Genomic DNA, 20,756 nt, shown 5'->3' on the forward strand with positions numbered 1-20,756 from the left:
ACAGAAATGTCTTTAACCTGGATTTAAAAATGTCTCCATTTGGTGAAAGTTTAATCTCCACTGGCAGTTTGTTCCACTTGTTTGCAGCATAACAGCTAAATGCTGCTTCTCCATGTTTAGTCTGGACTCTGGACTGGACCAGCTGACCTTCCTTCCGGATGTGACGTAACCAGTCATGAAAACGTCTGCATTAAGTGTGTGTTTGTGGTTAGTCACCGAGACCTCCCGAATTCACACGGAACAAAAGAGTTGGGTTATTTGTTCACATTCAATCGCGTCCTTTAAACCCTGCGTGTTCTCTGTGTCCAACGGGAAGCAAATTAATAAAGATTATTTACACATAATAATCTTTATTAACCGTTAAATACAGCTTAAACGGTTAAGCTCAGCCGGCGGTTCGTACTGACGTCGCTATCACGCGCTTTCCATGAGTCATTCGATTCCCGGCATGCATCAGGAGAGCCTTTTTTCCCCCCTGTGGGCTGGATTTTTTGAGAGGCGTTGCCCGCACACCGACTCAGCCAGTACTATCCACCCGCAGATACTCACACATTTTCATACGCTGCGCACTTTTGCTGCCGAGCACCGCGCCGTTATTCAGTCAGAATAACCCGGACAAATCGAGACATTTCCTCCGAGCTAATGGCTCACTACATCCACGTACCGGACGCGGCTCCCATCGTGCCCAGAATAGATGTGACGGTGGAGGAGAGCGACTACAGAAGCGGCGCTCTGCGGCTCCTGGAGGAGCTGAGACCCGGCTGGAAGCCGGCCGAGGTCAAGATTAAGGTACCGTGTGAATCATCCGCGGTGTTTTTACCGTGTTTTTTAATAGGATACAGTTTGAAAAGTCACGATCTTTGTAGCTATCGTTTATATAGCATCTTAAGCTAGCAAGGTGTCCTTGTGTAAAACGTTAGCTTCGTGGGTTCCGATGCGAGTTACAGGCGTCCAATGAATATTAGGGAAAACAACTTAAATAGCTGAGGCAATTTCTATTTTTTTATATCTCCAAACAGATGATTGGTCTCCGAGAAAAAAAAAAAAAGCTCGGGTTTTCCGCGTCAGGGTTGAATGTTTTTGCCTTTGCAAATAGCATCTGCGTCATCTCAGAATCTGATTAAAACAGCGAGAGTTTCTGGTCTCTTTCTCTCCAAGCCCACAAACCCCGATGAGCCCCCTCCTCTAAGTGCCTCTCTTACAACTATTAGTAACCAAAACGGTATTTTAGAGCTGGTTTTTAAATTGACGTGTCTGCCACTTTAACACAAAAGGTTTCCCTAAAGATGTGGGCTACCCTTGAGGGAAATGAAATTGAGGTGGCACATTTGTATAAATATTAGGGGTGGGACATTATGCTTTGGTCTCGATTCGATTTGTATCACCATTCTTGATAATTGCGATTCTCCAAGTATTGTGATTCGATATAATCACTAATTGCAATTTTCTTCCTCCTTAAAAAAAAAAAAAACAAGTTTCGACACGGATATGATGTAATATAATCGATAAAGCTTCCCTTGGCATAGCAAATGTGTTTAGCATAAACGGTATTCAGATTACAATTCTGCTGCCATAATGCTGGACAGGACAAGGGTTAAAAAAATTAAATAAATAAAAATCTATTTTTAAAATCATCCCATAAAAAAAAAATCGCGATATGTACATGAATCGATTTTTTTTTCGCCCACCCCTAATAAATATTTTGGTATCTTACTTGATGAGACGCTGACATTCAAAGCCCACATTGAAAACCTTGTAAAGAAACTTAAACTAAAACTAGGTTTTTTATTTAGAAATAAATTCTGCTTTTCGTTTGATGTTAAGAAGCGCCTGAGTAAGATAGACTGTCTATCATGCCGGCCTGCTCCTTTAAGGCCCGTTTACACGATAGGAAGACGCAGATATTTTCCTGCGGTTTGGCCTCTCATTTACACCAAAACCCCGTTTTTATCACAGAAAACGATTATTTCTAAAAACCTCCGGCCAAAGTGGAGATTTCTGATAACGCCGGTTATGTGTTGCCGTGTCAACTGGGAGAAACGGCGTTTTAGGTTCTTAAACGTCACATTATGCGCCAGAAAATGCCTAACGCCATGCGAGCGCATTGTGTTTACGGTTTGTTTGGCTACTGATCAGGATTATCATGGATGATGTTAAAGTTGTACTCATTTTTACGTTTGCCTCGTTACGTTACGCCTTCCTCGGTGCTGTGGATGTAGAGATAAAGCAACCACCAGCCAATTCCACTGATTACATCAATAGGAAAGGGAGGTTTACCTTAAACATTCAACATTGCTGTTTTGAAAGGTACAGGAAGTCGCTCGTGTTATTTGTTGGTGTCGATTCTGAGGATTTTGATTGGCTTGCATGGCTTCATTCCTTTCCCTACACTGGTTTGGCAGAGTTATTATGGCATACACTTGTTGCCTTTTTTTTTTTTTTTTAATGGACAAAACAAAACAAAAAATTGTTTGCAAGATAGAATTATAATCAAAAGAAATGTTTCTATGACCTTGTGAATCTTGCAATAAAGTGTTAAAAAAAGAAAACGATGTTGTGTGCACGATGTTATTATTGAAAACGGAGGCGGGGAAATATCCTTTTCTCTAAATACCCGGCTGTGTGTAACTGTGGCCTAACTGTAGGGCTCTAACCCATCACTGTATGCCCCCCTACATCTGCAGCCTAATCACAGAAAGGAGCATTGGCTCTTATAGTCTGCGTTCCAATGACCATTTGCTACTCTCTGTCCCCTGTTTTCGTACAGAACGGGGAAAAAGGGCCTTTTGCTTTTGCTGCTCCTACCTCATGGAACAATTTACAAAAGGATTTGAAATTAACGGAACTGATTCCTTTAAGCGATTTTAATTCCAGGATGAGAACACTTGAGACCGAGTCCCTTGTCTAATTGTTTTACTTGATTTGTTATTTTAATGCAACGGAAATTTTTATTTTGTAACTTGTGCTGTCACTTGGCCAGGATTATTTTAATAATAATTTTAATGTCAACGGGTCTTTTTTCCTGGTAAAATAAATAATATGAACCTCTGCGCTGCAAGTTTAAAGCTTAAAACCGGTCTTTGAGGTGATATTGGAAACTTCTAGCAGGTGACGGAGCCTATATGTCGAGTATTTGCATTTTGGTGCATAATTGACTTAATCTAACCCTTTAAGCGTGCTTATTGATCAGATAAAATCCGGTCAGTCTGGTTATTTGCATGACATTAGCATAGATAAACGCTCATTTAACGCTGTAAACTAGACGTTTTCCTTTCTAGTAATAAACCCTGGAGGGGGAATGGGAATGGGGGGGCGGGGTGGAGGTGGAGGCGGCTCTAAACTAGTAAACACAGAGGATGGGGGCTGGTTGCATGCCTTTGCTGCCTTTGCCTATGTTCATCAATGAGCCAAAGTGGGAACTCAGCAGATGCCAATCATTGCTTCTCCATGAAAAAATGAAATTCCTCACGCTCCTGTCGTTCCCACCCGGTCCCAGATACACTGAACAATTAGGGCTGGTATGTTGGCACCCCACCTTTTCACCAAAGGCTTCAGGCTTCAGTGGAGATTAAATCGAGCAAACAGACTAAAAGTCCGCCTTATTTTCAGGGTGTTGGCCGGATCCCGACTCCTTTTCAAAGCAACTTATCTCATAACGACGCAGGTTAGCTTAAACGGCATCGTGTGCATCGAGTTGTGCGTTTATTCCACCCGGCTTCACCCGCTCTCCACCTTTATCTCCGCAGTTTTTCACAGATGGAATAACCAATAAGCTGCTGGGCTGCTACATGGGTGCAGTCATGCAGGACGTGGTGCTGGTCCGTATTTACGGCAACAAAACGGAGCTGCTGGTGGATCGGGAAAACGAGGTGAAAAGCTTCAGGGTCCTGCACGCGAACCGCTGCGCCCCGCGCCTTTACTGCACCTTCAACAACGGCCTCTGCTACGAGTTTCTGCAGGGAGCCGCGCTGGAGCCGGAGCACATCCGCAGCCACCCTGTTTTTAGGTGAAAACAAACACTAACGCACACAGCAGCTCTGTGTAGGTGCATGTTTTAGATGCCAAATCCAGTTGCTGTCCTTTTACCCACCTTTTTTTTTTTTTTGTTATTCCTTTACATGACTAAAGGAGTTGCTCAGCTTTAGAAAACAAGATGAAACCGTGTCAAATTCCACTTATTTGTTGACAGGTTTCCATGCTTTATCTTTGTAAATCCACTGAATAATAAGTCCTTCTTCAATTAAATTGAGTCTTTTTTGGAGAACTGATCATGTAGAAAGTCTGGATGGTGAATTAAAACACAGTAATGACATATTTAGACATTAGTCTGAGTCTGTGTTCGAAACCGCCTACTACATACTGCATACTGATCGATCAGACAGTATGCAGAGCGTTTACCCACAATGCATTTTGCTCCTGCCCGAGCCGAAATCAGCCGGCCTGAAGCTGATTTCTCTTAAGCTCTAAACTCTGTAAACTTTAGCAACATTTGAAACATTTTCAGGAGAGAAAGTAGTCGTTTAGATCCCCAACGTGTTGAAAACCTGACAAAATACCGGCTGTTTACAATTTTGTTCCCACGAATTCGGCGCTACTAAAGCTAGCCGCAGTGAGCAACGCACTTCCTGTTATTTTCACAAAATAAAATACCCGTTGCCTTTTATCATAGGGAAAGCCATTACCATACAATTGGTGCTTTTGTTTTGAAAACAGGAAGTGAACCTACCCTCGTTGTAGCTAGCTTGAAACTGCCGTTTTGACAGGAAATGACGATCGGAAACGTCACGTTACGTTGCATCTTGGGTAGTTTGAGTATGAGTAGTAACCTCATGATGCATACCCAACATTTAGGAGAATCTAGTTTGCATCCGGGAACTTAAAGAAAGTTAAAGTTAGTATGAGTGGTAGGAGAAGTATGCGGTTTCGAACACAGCCTGAGTCTTGGGGTAATTTATTCTGTTCTTCTGCTTCTGTTCTGCAGGCTCATTGCCAGGCAGCTGGCTAAGTACCACGCCATCCATGCCCATAATGGCTGGGTGCCCCAGTCCGACATGTGGCTGAAGATGGGAAAGTACTTTGCTCTCATCTCCCAGTGCTTCCATGAGCCTGAGCAGAGCGACAGGTGAGGCCGTACAACACAAAAATGTGCTCTCATGGACCAAAATTTAACCAAAATTAGGGCTGCACAATATATCGAATTTTAATCACGATAACGATATTGGCTTCCTGCGATTGAGCGATATTTAAAATGCGTCATTCCGTCCATAGAACGCTCCGTATTAAAGGTGTTTTCAAAGATCCCCGCTTTAACCCTCTCTGGTGTTTTTTTTAAAGCCACTCTGGTCTGATCACATGCCTCCATGAGCCAATCAGAGCTGCTCCCTGCACCGCGCAGTTTAGTTTCTAGATGTAGACACTAGTTACAGAGCACAAAGTAACGTGGCGAACACACCACAGCAGGCAGCAGTCGCTCTTATGAGCTATAAACAATCTTAACAGAGAAAACAAAAAATGTCTAACGAGGCCGAGGAGCTCGTCCCGAGAACCGGATCGTCATCCGTTGTGTGGAAGCATTTTGGGTTCAAGGCGAGTGACACAACACAAGAAAAGGTGATATGCACAGAGTGCCGTACGGTTGTGTTGGCGCCACAAAACAACACAACGAGCATCTTTAGCCATAAAGTTCAATACGATGAATGTATGAGGACCAAGAAATGCGTTGCAAAGACGAATCATCCCACAACATCAACTCCGGCGTCCATGGAAGCGAGCCTCTGTAGCGCATCACCGCACCCAAAGACACCGTGAGATAACCAATGCAGTCGCATTTCATTTGGCCAAAGATATGTGCCCAATAAACATGGTGACAAACAAAGGATTCAAATTCTTGGTCAACACTCTATAGCAGTGTTTCCCAACCGGGGGTACGCGGCGCACGGGGAGTTTTTTTCATCTAGCAAAGCTGATGAAAGACAAGCAAGCTCAAGTGTCTCACTAAAGACCAGATTACACTACAGTAGTGAGTATTTTCATAAAGGTTTTGTTTCAGATATTTCAGAGGACTGTTTATGAAGGAGACTCCAGTTTTGTGATGAATGTTACATGAGTTAGGCCTGTTCATGTATTCTTAAAAAAAAAGAGAAATGTTACTTGTTTAAGTTGGATAACAAAGGAAGATTATTTTGATTTAGTATTTATACTATTTTGGTTAATTATTTATATTTCAAGAAAATGTTTTTTATTCTTATGTTGAATTCAACTGAGGTTAAAAAAAAGAGAGAAAGCCTGAGAATTTTATGTTCAAGTTAAGGATATTAAATAAAATGATTTTCATGTAATAACCACTGTGTTGCTCTACTTTTGGAGAATCATCGCACGCGTTGTATGTGTGAGGGGAACTCAGGCCAAAAAAAGGTTGGGAAACACTGCGATAGACAAACGATACGTGATCCCCTCTCGCAATTACTTTTCCAAGGTGGCGCTACCTGCAATGTACAAAAAACGCAGAGGGGAAATGGAAAGCGATCTTGGCAACGCCAATTTGTTTTTGGTTAAAATCAACAAATAATCGTGATAATTAATTGTGATATCAATATTGTGATAATCATTTTTAGCCATTATCGTGCAGCCCTAACCAAAATTCTGTGTTTTTCGGTTATTTTCTGTTTCTTTCCTCTGTTCTAACTCGCTGTACTCTCTTTGTTTGACCTTCTTCAGGTTTAGTCTGGAGGTTCCCAGCCTGCAGCGCCTCAGAAAAGAGCTGCTGTGGCTCCAGCAGAGCCTGTCTCTGCTGGGCTCCCCTGTAGTTCTCTGCCACAACGATCTTCTCTGCAAAAACATCATCTATAACCAGAAGGAGGGTGAGTTGGAACTGCGCGAGAGCAGTCAAGACATTTCTGTGTGACTGAGTTGAGTTGTGTGATCTGCGTTTGACACGTGCGCTCAGGTGGGATGGCAGCGACCCTGAGCCGTAGTCACATGCTTTCAGCCCATGTTAGAACAGTCAAACCAGTTGCTTATTTAGTTAAGTCACAAGATTGAGTTCCTTCCTCAGTTGAAGGCAGTTTTGTTAACACCTCATGTCACGCATAACTTTGTTCCCAGTCATGTTGTTTTTTTTAATCAATGCAAAGATGTATTTAAACTGTATCTGTCAGACGTTTCTGTGCAACAAAATGTTCAGAAATGGGAACTTTCATTCTTTTTTTACCCCTAAATCTGTTCTAATTGTGTATAAAATGATAAAAAGCATCAGTTAGAACATGTGAAGTGTGAGTTTAATGAGCTGAATGTCAACTAACCTGCTCTCAGGTTAACTTAGAGCTTTACCTGTGCACCGAGCAGCTGTAATCCTGCAGCATCTGTGCTTTACTCAGTCAAACTGCTCATAGTCTTTGTTGGTAAATGGGTAAAAAAAAAAAAAGGGAACAAGCTGGGGAAACGGGATGATGAGTGTATTTTTTTGTGTATTTGGGCGGGGGGTGGAGATGTTTAAAGGAGGGTGTAAGAGCTGTCGGCCCCCTCGTCAAAGTGACGGGGGGCGAGACCATTCTCACAGCTCCTTGTGTTTAGCCTTTCTCCCCTAGGAATGACAGCGGAGGCTGTGGCCGCCCTGCGCCGCCCTGTCCCCCTGGGGAGGGAACGGAGACAAACCTCACGCTCAGGCGGCTCAGAGGGCCCTCGCATAGTCTGCCCACTGCTCAGGCTAAACGGGATGAGTTCATGGCAGCAGTAGGAGCCTCATACCTGCCTATAACGCTGCTGCTCGCCACCCTTTTGTCCATCTATCTTACTGTCAGGGCAGTAAACGGCTAGTTTTTAGACGACTGTTATTATGGTTTATTCTTACTGTAAGTAACTGAGCTCCAGCCGAAAAGCCGTAACTTCTTTTCAGGGTTTTTTTTCCACTTTGTGACATTAATGTTGTTGACGATGGGACGACCACGTGGCTGAAGGAATATGACGGTGGGGTATTCTGTATTTGTCATGACGACGTAAACCTTTGACAAGATCAGAACCGGCGCTGAACTCATCGAGCTGCAGCTAATCTAGGTGTATTAATCCCTTTTTCATCGGATTAACACGTTTATAACACCACCAACATCATGTTTATCCTTTAGTGTCACGTAAACCTGCCGATTTGTCTCTCCTGCTTCAGCAACACTTAAAAATGGAGACTTTGTAAAGTTTGAAAGCCCTCAGGTGGGTCCGAATCGTTGGTTCTGATCTTCTCATGGGGAACGGTTGAAATTAAAAATATAGAATATCATCAACCTTATCCCTGAAAGCTGAAACATGCTTCTGCAAAAAAACAAAAAACATCTGGAAGTATTTTTGCCCAATCGTCCATAATTAGATTAACTGTACTTTTGCTTCAGAGTTTTATCTTCCTGAACCGGTTCTGTCTGGTTTCGGGGGGGCCGTAATAAAAGCTCCCGCATGCAGCCCTGCTGGGGCACATTGCTCCGGGCACGAGGCACCGTTCGGATGTCTCGTCCAGACATGTACAGTAACTGTCTGTCCAAAGGGGATGGCAGATTTGCAGAATCATGTTTCAAGCTTCAGCTGAGGTCATCAGTTGCTTATTTTGTGAATCGAAGACGAGAGTAGACAGAATTTGTCCCCGATCACATGACCAAACCCAAAGTCTGCAGCTCCTAACTGTCCTAAACGCTTTTGCCGAGCTGCTTCCTCTGCTGAATTTAAACCGCTGATAAACCCCCTGAATGGAGGAGGTGGAGGGTTATTTTTTGTTATCTCTTTGTTTTTGCAACCTCTATCACAGGCTGGAGAAGTTTTCCTCTCCCTGTTATTCAGACTGTAGTTAGAAAGCAGAGGCGTCCTACTATTGGATTCATCGGAGACCAATAAGAACGGAGCGTTAGAGGGGAGGGAAGTGAGGGTGGTGGTAGATATGAGGGGGGGGGGGAGTGGGAGTTTGGCAGCAGGCCCTGATGTTTCGAAACTGTGCGTGAGAGAAAGGATGGATAAAACACAATGTGTCAGTGAGAGAGTGAGCATGTGTGAAAGATGTTTGCCCAAACCTTTTCATCTGCTGCACAGGGGGGCTATAGCCACTGCCCGGAGGTGTTCAGTTGTGTCCCGCAAGGACCCACCCGCCGGCTGGTAACCCACCTCCAAGTGTCTTTCTCTGTAGTCCAGCACCACCTCAAAAACAATCAATTTTTCCACATGTCAGGGCAAAAGAAATTAACCAACCAAGGCCAAAAACAGATTTAATAGTAGAGAAAGTTAATTGGATGCATTGTTTTTTGTTAAAAGTAATTTTTCTGTGACGGCGGGCTCGTCAGTAAGGGTTTGGATTTTAAGGTTGACCACTTCACGACTGACTTCTTCCCCCCTTTTGTTCACGGTTAATGAGACGCGTCACGGTTTCAGTGGCTTTCAGACGCACTCGGACAGCAACGCATCCTCCCAGCTTCGCCCCGATCTTTCCTTTAAAGCGATACTCCGGAGTAGATTCAACCTGGGGTCATTTGAACCGTGACATCCAGCCAAGTAGCCCACCCGCAGTTTTTTCGATCTTGGCTGAACATCAGCTGAGTTACTGAGTTATCCCGAATAGCTTAGCACAAGCGCTAACGGACCCTGGCAGTATCTCCAAAATTACCACACTAAAATCACATGCCATGACACCAAACTTCTACAGTAGTACAAATATGGTCTGTACTCACAAAACGATGCATTTGGAAGTTTGTACATAGTCCAGGAGTTTATTATTATCAACACAAGCCTGATAGCTTTTCTGCTGCTAAAGCTGCGGCGACGTCACTTCCTTGATCTGGGAGCTTCAAAGTAAGATGAGGGTTGATCTACTACTATAGACAACAAAGCAAGGCTGCTCAATTTCTCCATTGATATAAAAAAAATAAACTCTACAACATAAAAATTCATGTAGAATATAGCATATACTTTGTTGTCTACAGTAGTAGATCAACCCTCATCTTACATTGAAGCTCCCAGATCAAGGAAGTGACGTCGACGCAGCAGAGAAGCTGTCAGGCTTGTGTTGATAATAATAAACTCCTGGACTATGTACAAACTTCCAAATGCATCGTTTGGTGAGTACAGACCATATTTGTACTACTGTAGAAGTTTGGTGTCATGGCATGTGATTTTAGTGTGGTAATTTTGGAGATACTGCCAGGATCCATTAACGCTTGTACGAAGCTATTCGGGATAACTCAGTAACTCAGCTGATGTTCAGCCAATATCGGAAAAACTGCGGGTGGGCTACTTGGCTGGATGTCACAGTTCAAATGACCCCAGGGTGAATCTACTCCGGAGTATCGCTTTAACTCGAGCTGCGACTCGGCTGGTGCGTTGCTGCCTGCACGGCTCACTTTAAAGTCTCCTCTGCTGCCGTCTCTTTGTATTTCCCCCCCCTCCTCCTTTTGTCCCTCTGTTTTTCTACCCTTCTTCTGCCCTCTTTGTTTGAAGAACAGAGCACAACCTTGGCAGTCTTTCCCTTTCTCTCCTGTGCATGTGTCCAAAACAAATATCGTGTGAAAAGTCGGCTCTGCCTGTTTTCCTGCTCGACTTTTCCGTGTGTTGCATCGCTGTCCTACACTCCTACATCTCTAATGTGTCCCAGCTGCTCATTTCATACCCGTGTGCGTCTTTTCCTTTAACGTGATAACTCCCGTTTTTTACTCCTGAAGCTCTCAGGTTTCATCTATCTCCAGCTCAGGGTTTTCCTTTTACTGTGAACACACACGCTGACACAGACTTTTTAAGTTGGAACGCCTGCGTTTTGGAGGAAGCTGAGAGAATATCTTTTTTTTTTTTTTATTCCTTTCTTTCCTTCTTTACTCCACATCCCTCAAAATACAAACTCTTACTCCTTGTCCTTTACAATTTGCCACTTTTGTCCAGTCAGATATAAAAGAAATCTAGGGCTTGACATGAAGAGCCTTGACATTCTGAGTTATCAAAAGGGAAACACAACATAATCATTGTGTTCATGTTGTTGCTTTCTCTGTCTGAACAATGCTTCCTCTGTTTCCAGGCAGCGTAAAGTTCATTGACTACGAGTATGCTGGGTATAATTACCAAGCCTTTGACATTGGGAATCATTTCAATGAGTTTGCTGGTAAGAACACGCACATAAACACACAAACTGTCCCGTCGCTTTAGTGCACCGTGTTTACGGTGGAGATTAAACTTTCACCAAATGGAGACATTTTTAAATCCAGGTTAAAAACATTTCTGTTCTCATGTGTCTATGCATGAAATTTGAACTTATCTAGACTGTTGCTGGTTTTTAAATTCATTTAAATGATTTTATTTGTTTCTCTTTATATTATTTTATGTATTTTTAATGCTTCTTCCACTCCCTGCTGCAATGCTTTTATTTGATGTGAAGCACTTTGAAATGTTTGTACATGAAATGTGCTATACAAATAAATTTGATTTGATTTTGATATTTTATTTTTAGGCCTGAATGAAGTGGACTATAGTTACTACCCAGACCGGGCTTTTCAGTTCCAGTGGCTGCGTGCATACCTGGAGGCTTACAAGGAGCACAAAGGCCAGAGCCACGAGGTCACCGACAGAGAGGTGGAGATCCTGTATGTCCAAGTCAACCAGTTTGCTCTGGTACGTAAAAATGTGTTGCTGTGACTCACCTCAACTCCTTTTTGTGAAACATTCCTTCCAGCCGCTCGTTACTGCAGGGTTTTTTGTTTTCTCGCTTCCGTCTTTAAAATACCTCAAAAGGTTTCCTACATGATTCAAGTTGGGTGACATTATTTTACAAGTCAAGTCAAGTTTATTTGTAGCACATTTCATGTCCAAAACAGTTCAAAGTGCTTTACATAAAATAAAAGCATTGCAGCAGGGAGTGCAAGAAGCATTAAAGATACATAAAAGAATATAAAGAGAAACAAATAAAATCATTTAAATGAATTTCCACCGATACAGATAACAGATATATATCCATATTTTTATATTAAATATAATCTGCAGTTTGTTTAAGATGGAAAACTGATGTTTTACTTGCTCTGGCCCATCTATAAACAGCAAACAAGTTTTTGGCTCTTCAAATGTTTATTTTTTTTCATGTTGCCATTTGCTATAAATAACAATAACAGAGCAAAAGTCACAACTCCACTTTAAGACAAAGTGCAATTCTGTTGATGTTTCTGAGGTGGTAAAAAGCTGCCTTGGTGAAAGCTTTGATGTGGCTGCTGAAAGTCAGATCTGAGTCTATCAACACTCCGAGGTTACGAGCTTGGTCAGTGATTGTAAGGTCCAGAGTCTCAAGATATTTACCAACGCTGACCCTCTTCTCTTTGCTGCCAAACAGAATGATCTCAGTTTGGTCTTCATTTAACTGTAGAAACTTCTCTCTCATCCAGGTGTTTACTTCCTCCAGACACTGACACATAAAGTTGTGTATCGTCTGCATAACTAAGTACACGTTGTAGACAGAAGGTAGAAAGTTCTACCTAAAGAATATACAACAAGAACGACGGCTAATAGGACAGACGAGGTGGAATAAATACTAGGGCTGATCGCGTTAACTTGTTAATTATTTTACGCGTTAACATTTTATTATTGTAAAAGTCTGCTGAATGCATCACATTCACACAGTTACAGCAAACACCAGGAAGCATGGAGTGATAAAATAAAGATAAACTAGCATGTAACATCACCGCTACAGGTGTGAAGCTAACGGAGCTAACCGCAATACTTCCTGTTTTATTTGTTTCAACATAAAAGCACGTATTTCAAAATAAATTTAAAAAGAAACTCCTGCATTTACAGTCAAGTTGAATTGTCTTCTCAGCGTAGTAGTTCCAGTCTAAAATATCACTTAAAGGCAAAACACACAACTGATAGCAGCAAGTCATTCAAGGAAACAGACAGTGGAGCGAGGCTTCTACATAAAAACTACAGAAAGATGCTGATGTTAAAAGTGTGTTTGCACAACAAATGTTATGGCACTTTCATTCATATGGCAGCACATTTAAAATAAAGCTAAATGCTAAAAGCTATACACTACTTTTGGATTCATTTTTGGATTCTGCGTACAAATGAGATTAATCGTGATTAATCAGGGAAATCATGTGATTAATTAGATTAAAGGTTTTAATCGTTGCCCAGCCATAATAAATGGTTAAAAAACGGTATAATTGCACGTTTATTAGGCTGAATATTCTCTGAAGGCAGGAGAGAGAACAGTTTGATACGAGGCCTTCTTTGGATCATGATGCACATGATGTAGACGTGCAGAAAGACGCTCATCAGCTGATCTGTTTATTTCTGTTAGTTCTTCATTTCATTGACACTTAATGATGGTTATGTGTGTGCCAAAGTGCAGCAGCACTCCAAACATCTGTTGAAAGAGTGATTTCCTTTGTCTTTAACGGTTAATACAGAGGGTTTAAAGTCCCGTAGCTATGATGGTAAACACAGAAGTGATCCATCACAGCTTTAACCTGCGAGCTCTTTCAATCATTAATTAAATGAAATGAAAAGCCACATCAGTTTATGTAACCCAGCTGAGCTGCACTTTTAAAAACAGGCCGGATGCTTTAAAGAGTTCAACGCAGACGGGTTTGAATCCACGTAAATCTTTCTGTAGCTGCTGCAGCCGTAGTAAACAGATCATTATTATTATTATTAACAGAACGAACAACGGAGGGGTTTGGTTTGAGCTCTAATTTCGGACTCGTTGAACCATCATAAGTGGCAGGGCTCTCCCCGGAGCCTCCCGGGGTTGTTTGCCAGGAGGAAACGAGGACAGCGTGGAGGATGGGCGACGGAGGCCCCCTCTGCTCGTCTGTTGCTGCTGAAGTCATCAGAAACCCCAATCACAACCAATAGCTGAGGATAAACGGTCCATATAAGCAAGGAGGGGGTCCCAGGTTTTCTGAAATTTCTTCAGGGATCCTCTGACAGAATGTTTTATTTTTTCTAGGTGTAAAAATGACATCACCTCTTCCAGCCAAGAATTTGTGCCGGCGGCTTTGGGCTCTTCCACTGTAGTAGAATTTGACGCTTGGCTATCAGAGCAGCGAATGCAATAACATCAGCTTGGTAGCTAGTAAATCACCAAATATTAATCCTCCTATTTCTTCCCTTTTAGGCATCTCACTTCTTCTGGGGTCTCTGGGCTCTGATTCAGACCAAATTCTCCACCATCGACTTTGATTTCTTGGGGTACGTATTCATCTGGAGATAAAACCAAGTTATTTAAAGGGACAGTTTGCCTCTTTAAAGGGACAGTTCGCCTCTTCTGACATGAAGCTGTGTAACATCCCATATCAGCAGCATCATTTCTGAACATCTTCTTACCCCCTGCTGCGTCCTGTGAGCAGAGTTCCAGCCTCGTTTTGGTGTTGATGAAGGTAGTCCGGCTAGTTGGCTGGGGTTTAAAAAATAAAGCGTTTTGCTTCTCAGAACAATATGCGTTCAACAGAGTAATACATTTGCATCACAGAATGGTTCTCCAGGAAAAAGTCAGACCTCACAATTGAGGTGGGAGATGTGGGAGCCTCTTTCCTTTCGTTTCCTTTCCTTGTCTTTCGTTTTGTTTCCTTTCTTTCCTTTCCTTCTCTTTTCCTTTCCTTTCCGAGTAGTAAACACCGTAACAGGTGCGGCTATCGCTAAGTAGCTGTACGCATTGATATGAAGGGAGAGAAAATAGGGCCAAGAGATTGTGAGCTCTGACTTTTTCCTGAAGAACCATTTTGTGATGCAAATGTATTACTCTGTTGAACGCATATTGTTCTGAGAAGCAAAACGCTTTATTTTTTAAACCCCAGCCAACTAGCCGGACTACCTTCATCAACACCAAAACGAGGCTGGAACTCTGCTCACAGGACGCAGCAGGGGGTAAGAAGATGTTCAGAAATGATGCTGCTGATATGGGATGTTATACAGCTTCATGTCAGAAGAGGCGAACTGTCCCTTTAAAGAGGAGAACTGTCCCTTTAAATCTGTGTTCACGGAATCGGACGTGAAGGATCCTGATCTGTTGTGCTCCTCTGCTCTCAGATACGCAGTCCTGCGCTTCAACCAGTACTTCAAGATGAAGCCCGAGGCCACCGCGCTGAACTTCACCGAATAAAAGCCCCCCGTCCCGCCCCCCATGATGACTGCGGGAGGGGGGGGGGGCCCTGGAGCTCCGTGTTGAGAAGACGTGGGAGCCTCCTTTTCTGGAAAGACTGAATGGGCCACAATCTTATCTTATGGTCTGGTGTCGCACCTTTGTCAGCCAGGTGGTGTAACGAAGGACGCATTAAGAGCCGTTATAATGTGAAGCCGAAGCTCAGACTGTGACCTGGAAGGCAGAGGTGACCCCAAACACTAATTTCTTCCATCGATGTGCACAATTTATGGGGGAAAACCTTCGTGTCGGCCCATTAAAAAAGACCAAAATTGCCAACGACATGAAAGCCAAACAAAGCCGGCTTTGTGCGATGAGGAGCTGAGACGAAGCGTGGAAAAGGCCCACGTGATCCGGCCTTGTGACTCCCGTTTCCACCCTTATCCCCCCCCCCCCCCCGAACACTGTTCACGGATTGGCTGGTTCACCAGGATGATGTGGTCCTTGTTTCTGTTGTCTCGGTGAGGACTTCTGTAGTTTGGCTTCTAAGAGTAGAAACGTTGTCGTAGCTCAACCGCTACCCGAGTTAAATGAAAACGGTTCACCAGAGAAAGCCGTTTGACTCGAGGGGGGGGTTTAATGTAGATTTTTCATGTTTATGGGATTGTGTTGTAAAATAATGTAACCAGCGGGCAAAGAGTGCGTCTCCCTGAAAGTTGGAACATTCCATGTTCACGATGCTCAGACACTTAGCTTTCACCGTAAGCTACGCCGCTCCACGCCAGACCAAACATTGCCGTCTCTGCTCCACGTTTGGGGATCATCTTTGCTTTTATAGAACACTCATCGTCCAGTTTTATGTGCCCCACACATCTGTATTCACATTTTAAATGCTGAATGTGGAGATGAAAGGTTAAAAGGAGCAACAACACGGTTTCGTTTGAGAGGAAATTCCTCCTTCGGTTCGTTTAACAAGCCGACGCCAAAAGTGCCGACATGTTGCATATTCATTGTGAACACTTATAACTGCTCAGATTCGTCTTTAAAGGGGACGTTTTTTTACTAATTTATTTAGTGTGGATGATTATTGGTCAAGCGAAACACTCCCAGATTAACTCGAGAGGCGAAAACCTTTGTTCTGTTTACTGAAAACAAAAAGATATGAGCCGTAGGTTTGTGTTCCTGCGCAGGACAAGCTAACGGGCACATGTTTGAGTTGGTTAAAGCACGTTTTATACCGAAGGTAAAACGGTCAGAAGCTCTTACACTCAGCTCTACTGCATGTGTGATTTTTGGGGGATTCGAGGATGAAGAAAACGGTTTGAGTCGGCTGTATCGTGACAGAAAGGTGTACTTTAAATAGAACATTTTGATTGGAGGAGCTTTTCTTTGACAGTCCCATCGGTGATCTCCACAGAACACGTTTGTTTTTAAAATGCCTGTCCTGAAATCTCTCTGTAACATATGTTTATATGTACAGTTAGCAAATGTAATGAGACTTTTGCTTGTTTTCATGTGAATTAATGTACATAGAGGGAGTTCTTTTATTTTTTCTAAGAGTTTCATTAAAGTGAATGATTGCCTGGTTTAAGAGGTCAAATTAGGGTGAAATAAAAAGTAAATATGCTTTGAAAAATAAAGTATTTACATTATCGTGTGTCCTTACTTTGAAGTTTTCTCATTTAAAATGTAATGATGTGGTATTTTCTATTATAGGTATCGAGATTTTAACATCTGCTTCCTGGTTAAATACATGCTCCGGTGGATGTTTTGTTAATTAACATGTTTTTTTTTTGTCTTGTTTTACTTCAGAAGCTCTGACATCACAACAAACCTGCTTTTAATTCCTGACGTTACCTGTAAAAACAAACTGCAGCTCATGCAAATGACTGAACTCCTGAGTTATGGAATGAATGCAAAATTCCCTCTATAAAAACATTTGACTCATTCAATTCAGTTTTATTTATAAAGCACCAAGTCACAACAAATGCAGTCCCAAAAAAAAGTATCCCAGCTAAGGAAACAAACAGACTGCAGTGAAACATCTATTATCCAATCCGTCCATCAGAACCAGAACCAGGAAGGGCGACCAGCTGGGGGCTTTTCAGAGAATATGTGGGACAGCCCAATAATAAAGAGTTACAGCAGTCCAATCATGAAGTAAAACATGTGTGGAGCAGTTTTTCTGCATCACTCTGAGACAAGATGTTCCTAATTTCAACAATATCGTCCAATAACTTCCTTTTCTTCTGCCCATGAAACACGCCGGCTGTTACGGCAGCCATTTTGGAAAAGATCTTCTGTTTGCATTGGAAGAACCCAAACAAATCATTCATCAATGAGAAGTCCTCTCCACAGCACAACAGGTTTTACTCCTGTAGTTTTCCGTTTTCTTTTTTTAAATAAAAACGTGAAAACTCCTTTTCGGTGGACAAAGATGTATCAATGAGGGTGGAGCGGAGGCGCTCGACAGATTTCGACCACAAGATGGCGCCACAGCCCACAGAAAGACAGAATCCAGAATGTGCGACACACAAAACAATCCTGTTCAGCTTCTGTTTTTATTTTCTTTTTGTGATATCAATTCTTATATGCGGGATAAAAGCAGCTCATAGAATCTTTATATTTAAATCAAACATGTAAACAGAATTTCTGGAGAGCGTCACATTAAAAATCAGCTTTTATTGCTCCGAGACACCGAGCTTTAGGCTCGATTATCCAGCCAAAAACTGCAAAATCAAGTCAAAAAGTAACTTATTTTCTACTGTAATGTGTTAGTTTGCCGTCGTTGGTAATTCACATGTTTACAGTAACTCAAGGATTGAATTAAGAGCCTGATTCATGCCTAACAAATGATTTTACACCATTCTCCAGCGGCACATCAGGCCAGCTTTCCGTCTCCCTAATGCGAGCGCCGTCTTATACAGTCGAACAATTACAACAGTGCATTATCCAAGTCGCTGACTCTAATTCAATTAACTTCCTCCCCCTGGTTTCATCCACCCAGATAATACGCACATTAATTAACAACAGAATCCAATATCGCCCGTTCTGTGCCTCCACTTATTTTCATTTCCCATAAACAGGTCATCGCAAGCCACTTCCAACCAAAGACAATTAGTGTAAGTGTGTAGTAATGGATTACGCTTGTATATCACCGGGGCCCCGAGTGTGTGACAGGGAGCCGGCGAAGGGAGCCGGCTGGGAGTCGCAGGCTGCGGCCGGGGACAAGCCGAGCGCTGACGCGGCTGCCATGAACATCCATCAGAGGTGTCACTTCGCCAAAACTCATAATGGAAAATTCCTGTGGGGCCGACTTTTTCCCCGCAAACCTTTCAGGCGGGCAGAGGCTCCTCGAAAGAAGAGAATCTGGCTCGTCTCCTCATCGCGGTGTCGTTCGTGTTCACCTTAACAGGGTGCTTGCTCTTTTTCCAAATTAAAATTACAGACTTTTTTTTAAAACTGATACTTTTTACCCCCCAAAGACCTTAACTTTATGTACTTGTAACTTGTGTGCCTACTAGCGGTGGGTATTGGCAAAGAAGTCACGATGCGATACTATCACGATGCATCGCGATACTTGAATTATTGCGATGCATTGCGATATTTTCACTGAACATACTTTAAAAAAAAAAAATACAGCCATTACCAGTGGCTGGCTGTGTATGATCTGGATAGTGTCTTCAATTGATACATAACTCAAAGCAAATCAATTCATAACTGTATTTATTGAAACAACTTTTGGAGATATTGCCATTAAAACAAATATTACTATTACTGGACACACTCATCACAAAAAGTGCATAGGCTTTATAAAACTTAAAATAACTAAATAGGGATGATCAGTACAGGCTTTATAAAACTATAAAAAATATTAAATAAATATTGCAAACATCCCTTGCAGCGAAATGCATCAATTGCATGTGTCCTATCATTAAAGGCATAAAAAGCCCCCCCAAAAAATAAATAAATAAAAAATTTAAAAAAATTTGATACTTGGCATCAAGAATCGATGCAGTAGATCGCGAAAATTAGAATTGCGATGCATCGTCATGACGATTATTTTGCACACCCCTACTGCCTACTTCATTGGGTGAGATTGTACCAACTGTGTTTATTAGAAATGTAAATTTTTATAGGCTAGTATTCAATGAACAAATGCATTATTCACAGTAAAATATGCTTTTACTGATGAAAACGTTTCAAAACATGAAAATCACAAGTACAAGTGTCACAAAAACTATCTATACAAAAATGAATGGATGTAGAATTCAGTCCCATCCCATTAGGCTAACACAGTACGTGACCAGTTAGTAAAATTATAGTTTTATAGCCTATTTCTCATCTCACAATGCCTTTCAGCATACTGTAAAATTCTACCATACATTTATTTTCCAAACTTTCACACAAAATTCAAGACTTTTCAAGGTCTGGAAAACAGTGCATCAAAATTCCATACTTATTAAGACTTTCAAGGCTTGCGCAAGCACCCTGTTTAACGTGATATGTTGGACTTTCTTACACAAACTGAGCAGGATTCAGACAAAGCGGTACGTAGCACATCTGTGCTAAATGCAGATGTCACAGTTCGGCAGCGTTTAGGTTGAGTGCCTGAAGCCGAATGGTGCAACATCCACGCTTGGATTGGAAATGTTACACATCACTCCTACCGCTCCTCTTGTTTCCGTCTTTCCTCTGAAGTGACAACCGCTAAGAATATCTGTGATATTTCCATCTTTTTGCTTTCTTAAGCCGGGCTGTGTGAAGCCCTGCAGGAGAACAGGTGGTCAGAGCATTTTACACCATCTAAAACTATTCAAACCTGTGCCGACGAAAGTCAAAGAAGCCGTTTATGAGGCAGAAAAAGCAGAATAAAACCATCAGAGACATGGGTCAAACCTTTAGGACCACCAGCATCAGCTGTCTGGAGGATCATGAAGAAGAAAGAACGCTCAGGTGAGCTCTGTGATCACAGAGGGAGGCCGAGGAAGCCAGAAGAACCCTCAAAGGCCCGTCCAACAGATCAGAACCATCTTCAGGAGGCAGCTGTGTCTCTGTCAGAGACGACTGTCCACAGAAGACTTCATGAGCACAAACACAGAGGCTACGCTGCTACATGCTAACCGCTAGTTAGCCACAGAAACACAGAGGCTACGCTGCTACATGCTAACTGCAAGATCCAGAGCAGAGCAGCTCCTCTGTTAGGCACGGTGGTGGGGGTGTTATGGTGTGGGCATGTGTGGCTGCCACAGGTACCGGCTCACTGATCTGCACTCATTGGACGGAGCTTCATCCTGCAACAAGATAAAGATCCCAAACATCCTGCTGAGCAGCAGCAGAGTTTCTCAGAGCTGAAACATGGCCGAGCCGGCCGGCTGATTCACATCCAGCTGAGCCGGCCGCATTTATGTCGGTCCAATCCCAAAATATAAACTACAAAACAGTAAAAATGAATGAAAATCCTGGAAAAACACAAAGTGAAGCCTGACACAACTCCTGCCTAGGGATGGGAATTCCATTTTATATTCTGCTTAACGATTCGGTTCAGGTTCACCAACGTTAGTCCGGAGCGGATCGAAAACGCGACATTCATTCATAGTTATTGCATGTTGGTAGTATTTCCTCCCTTTGGTGAAATATTCACTTTGCAAGTTGCCCTGTTGTCGTCTTTTTTAGGGAT

General features: G+C 42.5%; 1 protein-coding gene across 1 annotated transcript; it reads left to right on the forward strand.

Annotated features, from left to right (window-relative positions):
• The first annotated feature begins 473 nt into the window (after window positions 1-473).
• etnk1 (ethanolamine kinase 1) lies at window positions 474-16,728 on the forward strand. Its single transcript, XM_075471272.1, has 8 exons — window positions 474-789; window positions 3,747-4,006; window positions 4,982-5,122; window positions 6,718-6,860; window positions 11,030-11,113; window positions 11,459-11,619; window positions 14,114-14,187; window positions 15,025-16,728. Exons 1-8 carry the CDS (start codon window positions 643-645, stop codon window positions 15,095-15,097), a joined length of 1,083 nt encoding a protein of 360 aa, XP_075327387.1. The 5' UTR covers window positions 474-642; the 3' UTR covers window positions 15,098-16,728.
• The last annotated feature ends 4,028 nt before the right edge of the window (window positions 16,729-20,756 follow it).

The sequence above is a fragment of the Odontesthes bonariensis genome, chromosome 8 (genome assembly GCF_027942865.1).
Source record: "Odontesthes bonariensis isolate fOdoBon6 chromosome 8, fOdoBon6.hap1, whole genome shotgun sequence".
Lineage (NCBI taxonomy): Eukaryota > Metazoa > Chordata > Actinopteri > Atheriniformes > Atherinopsidae > Odontesthes > Odontesthes bonariensis.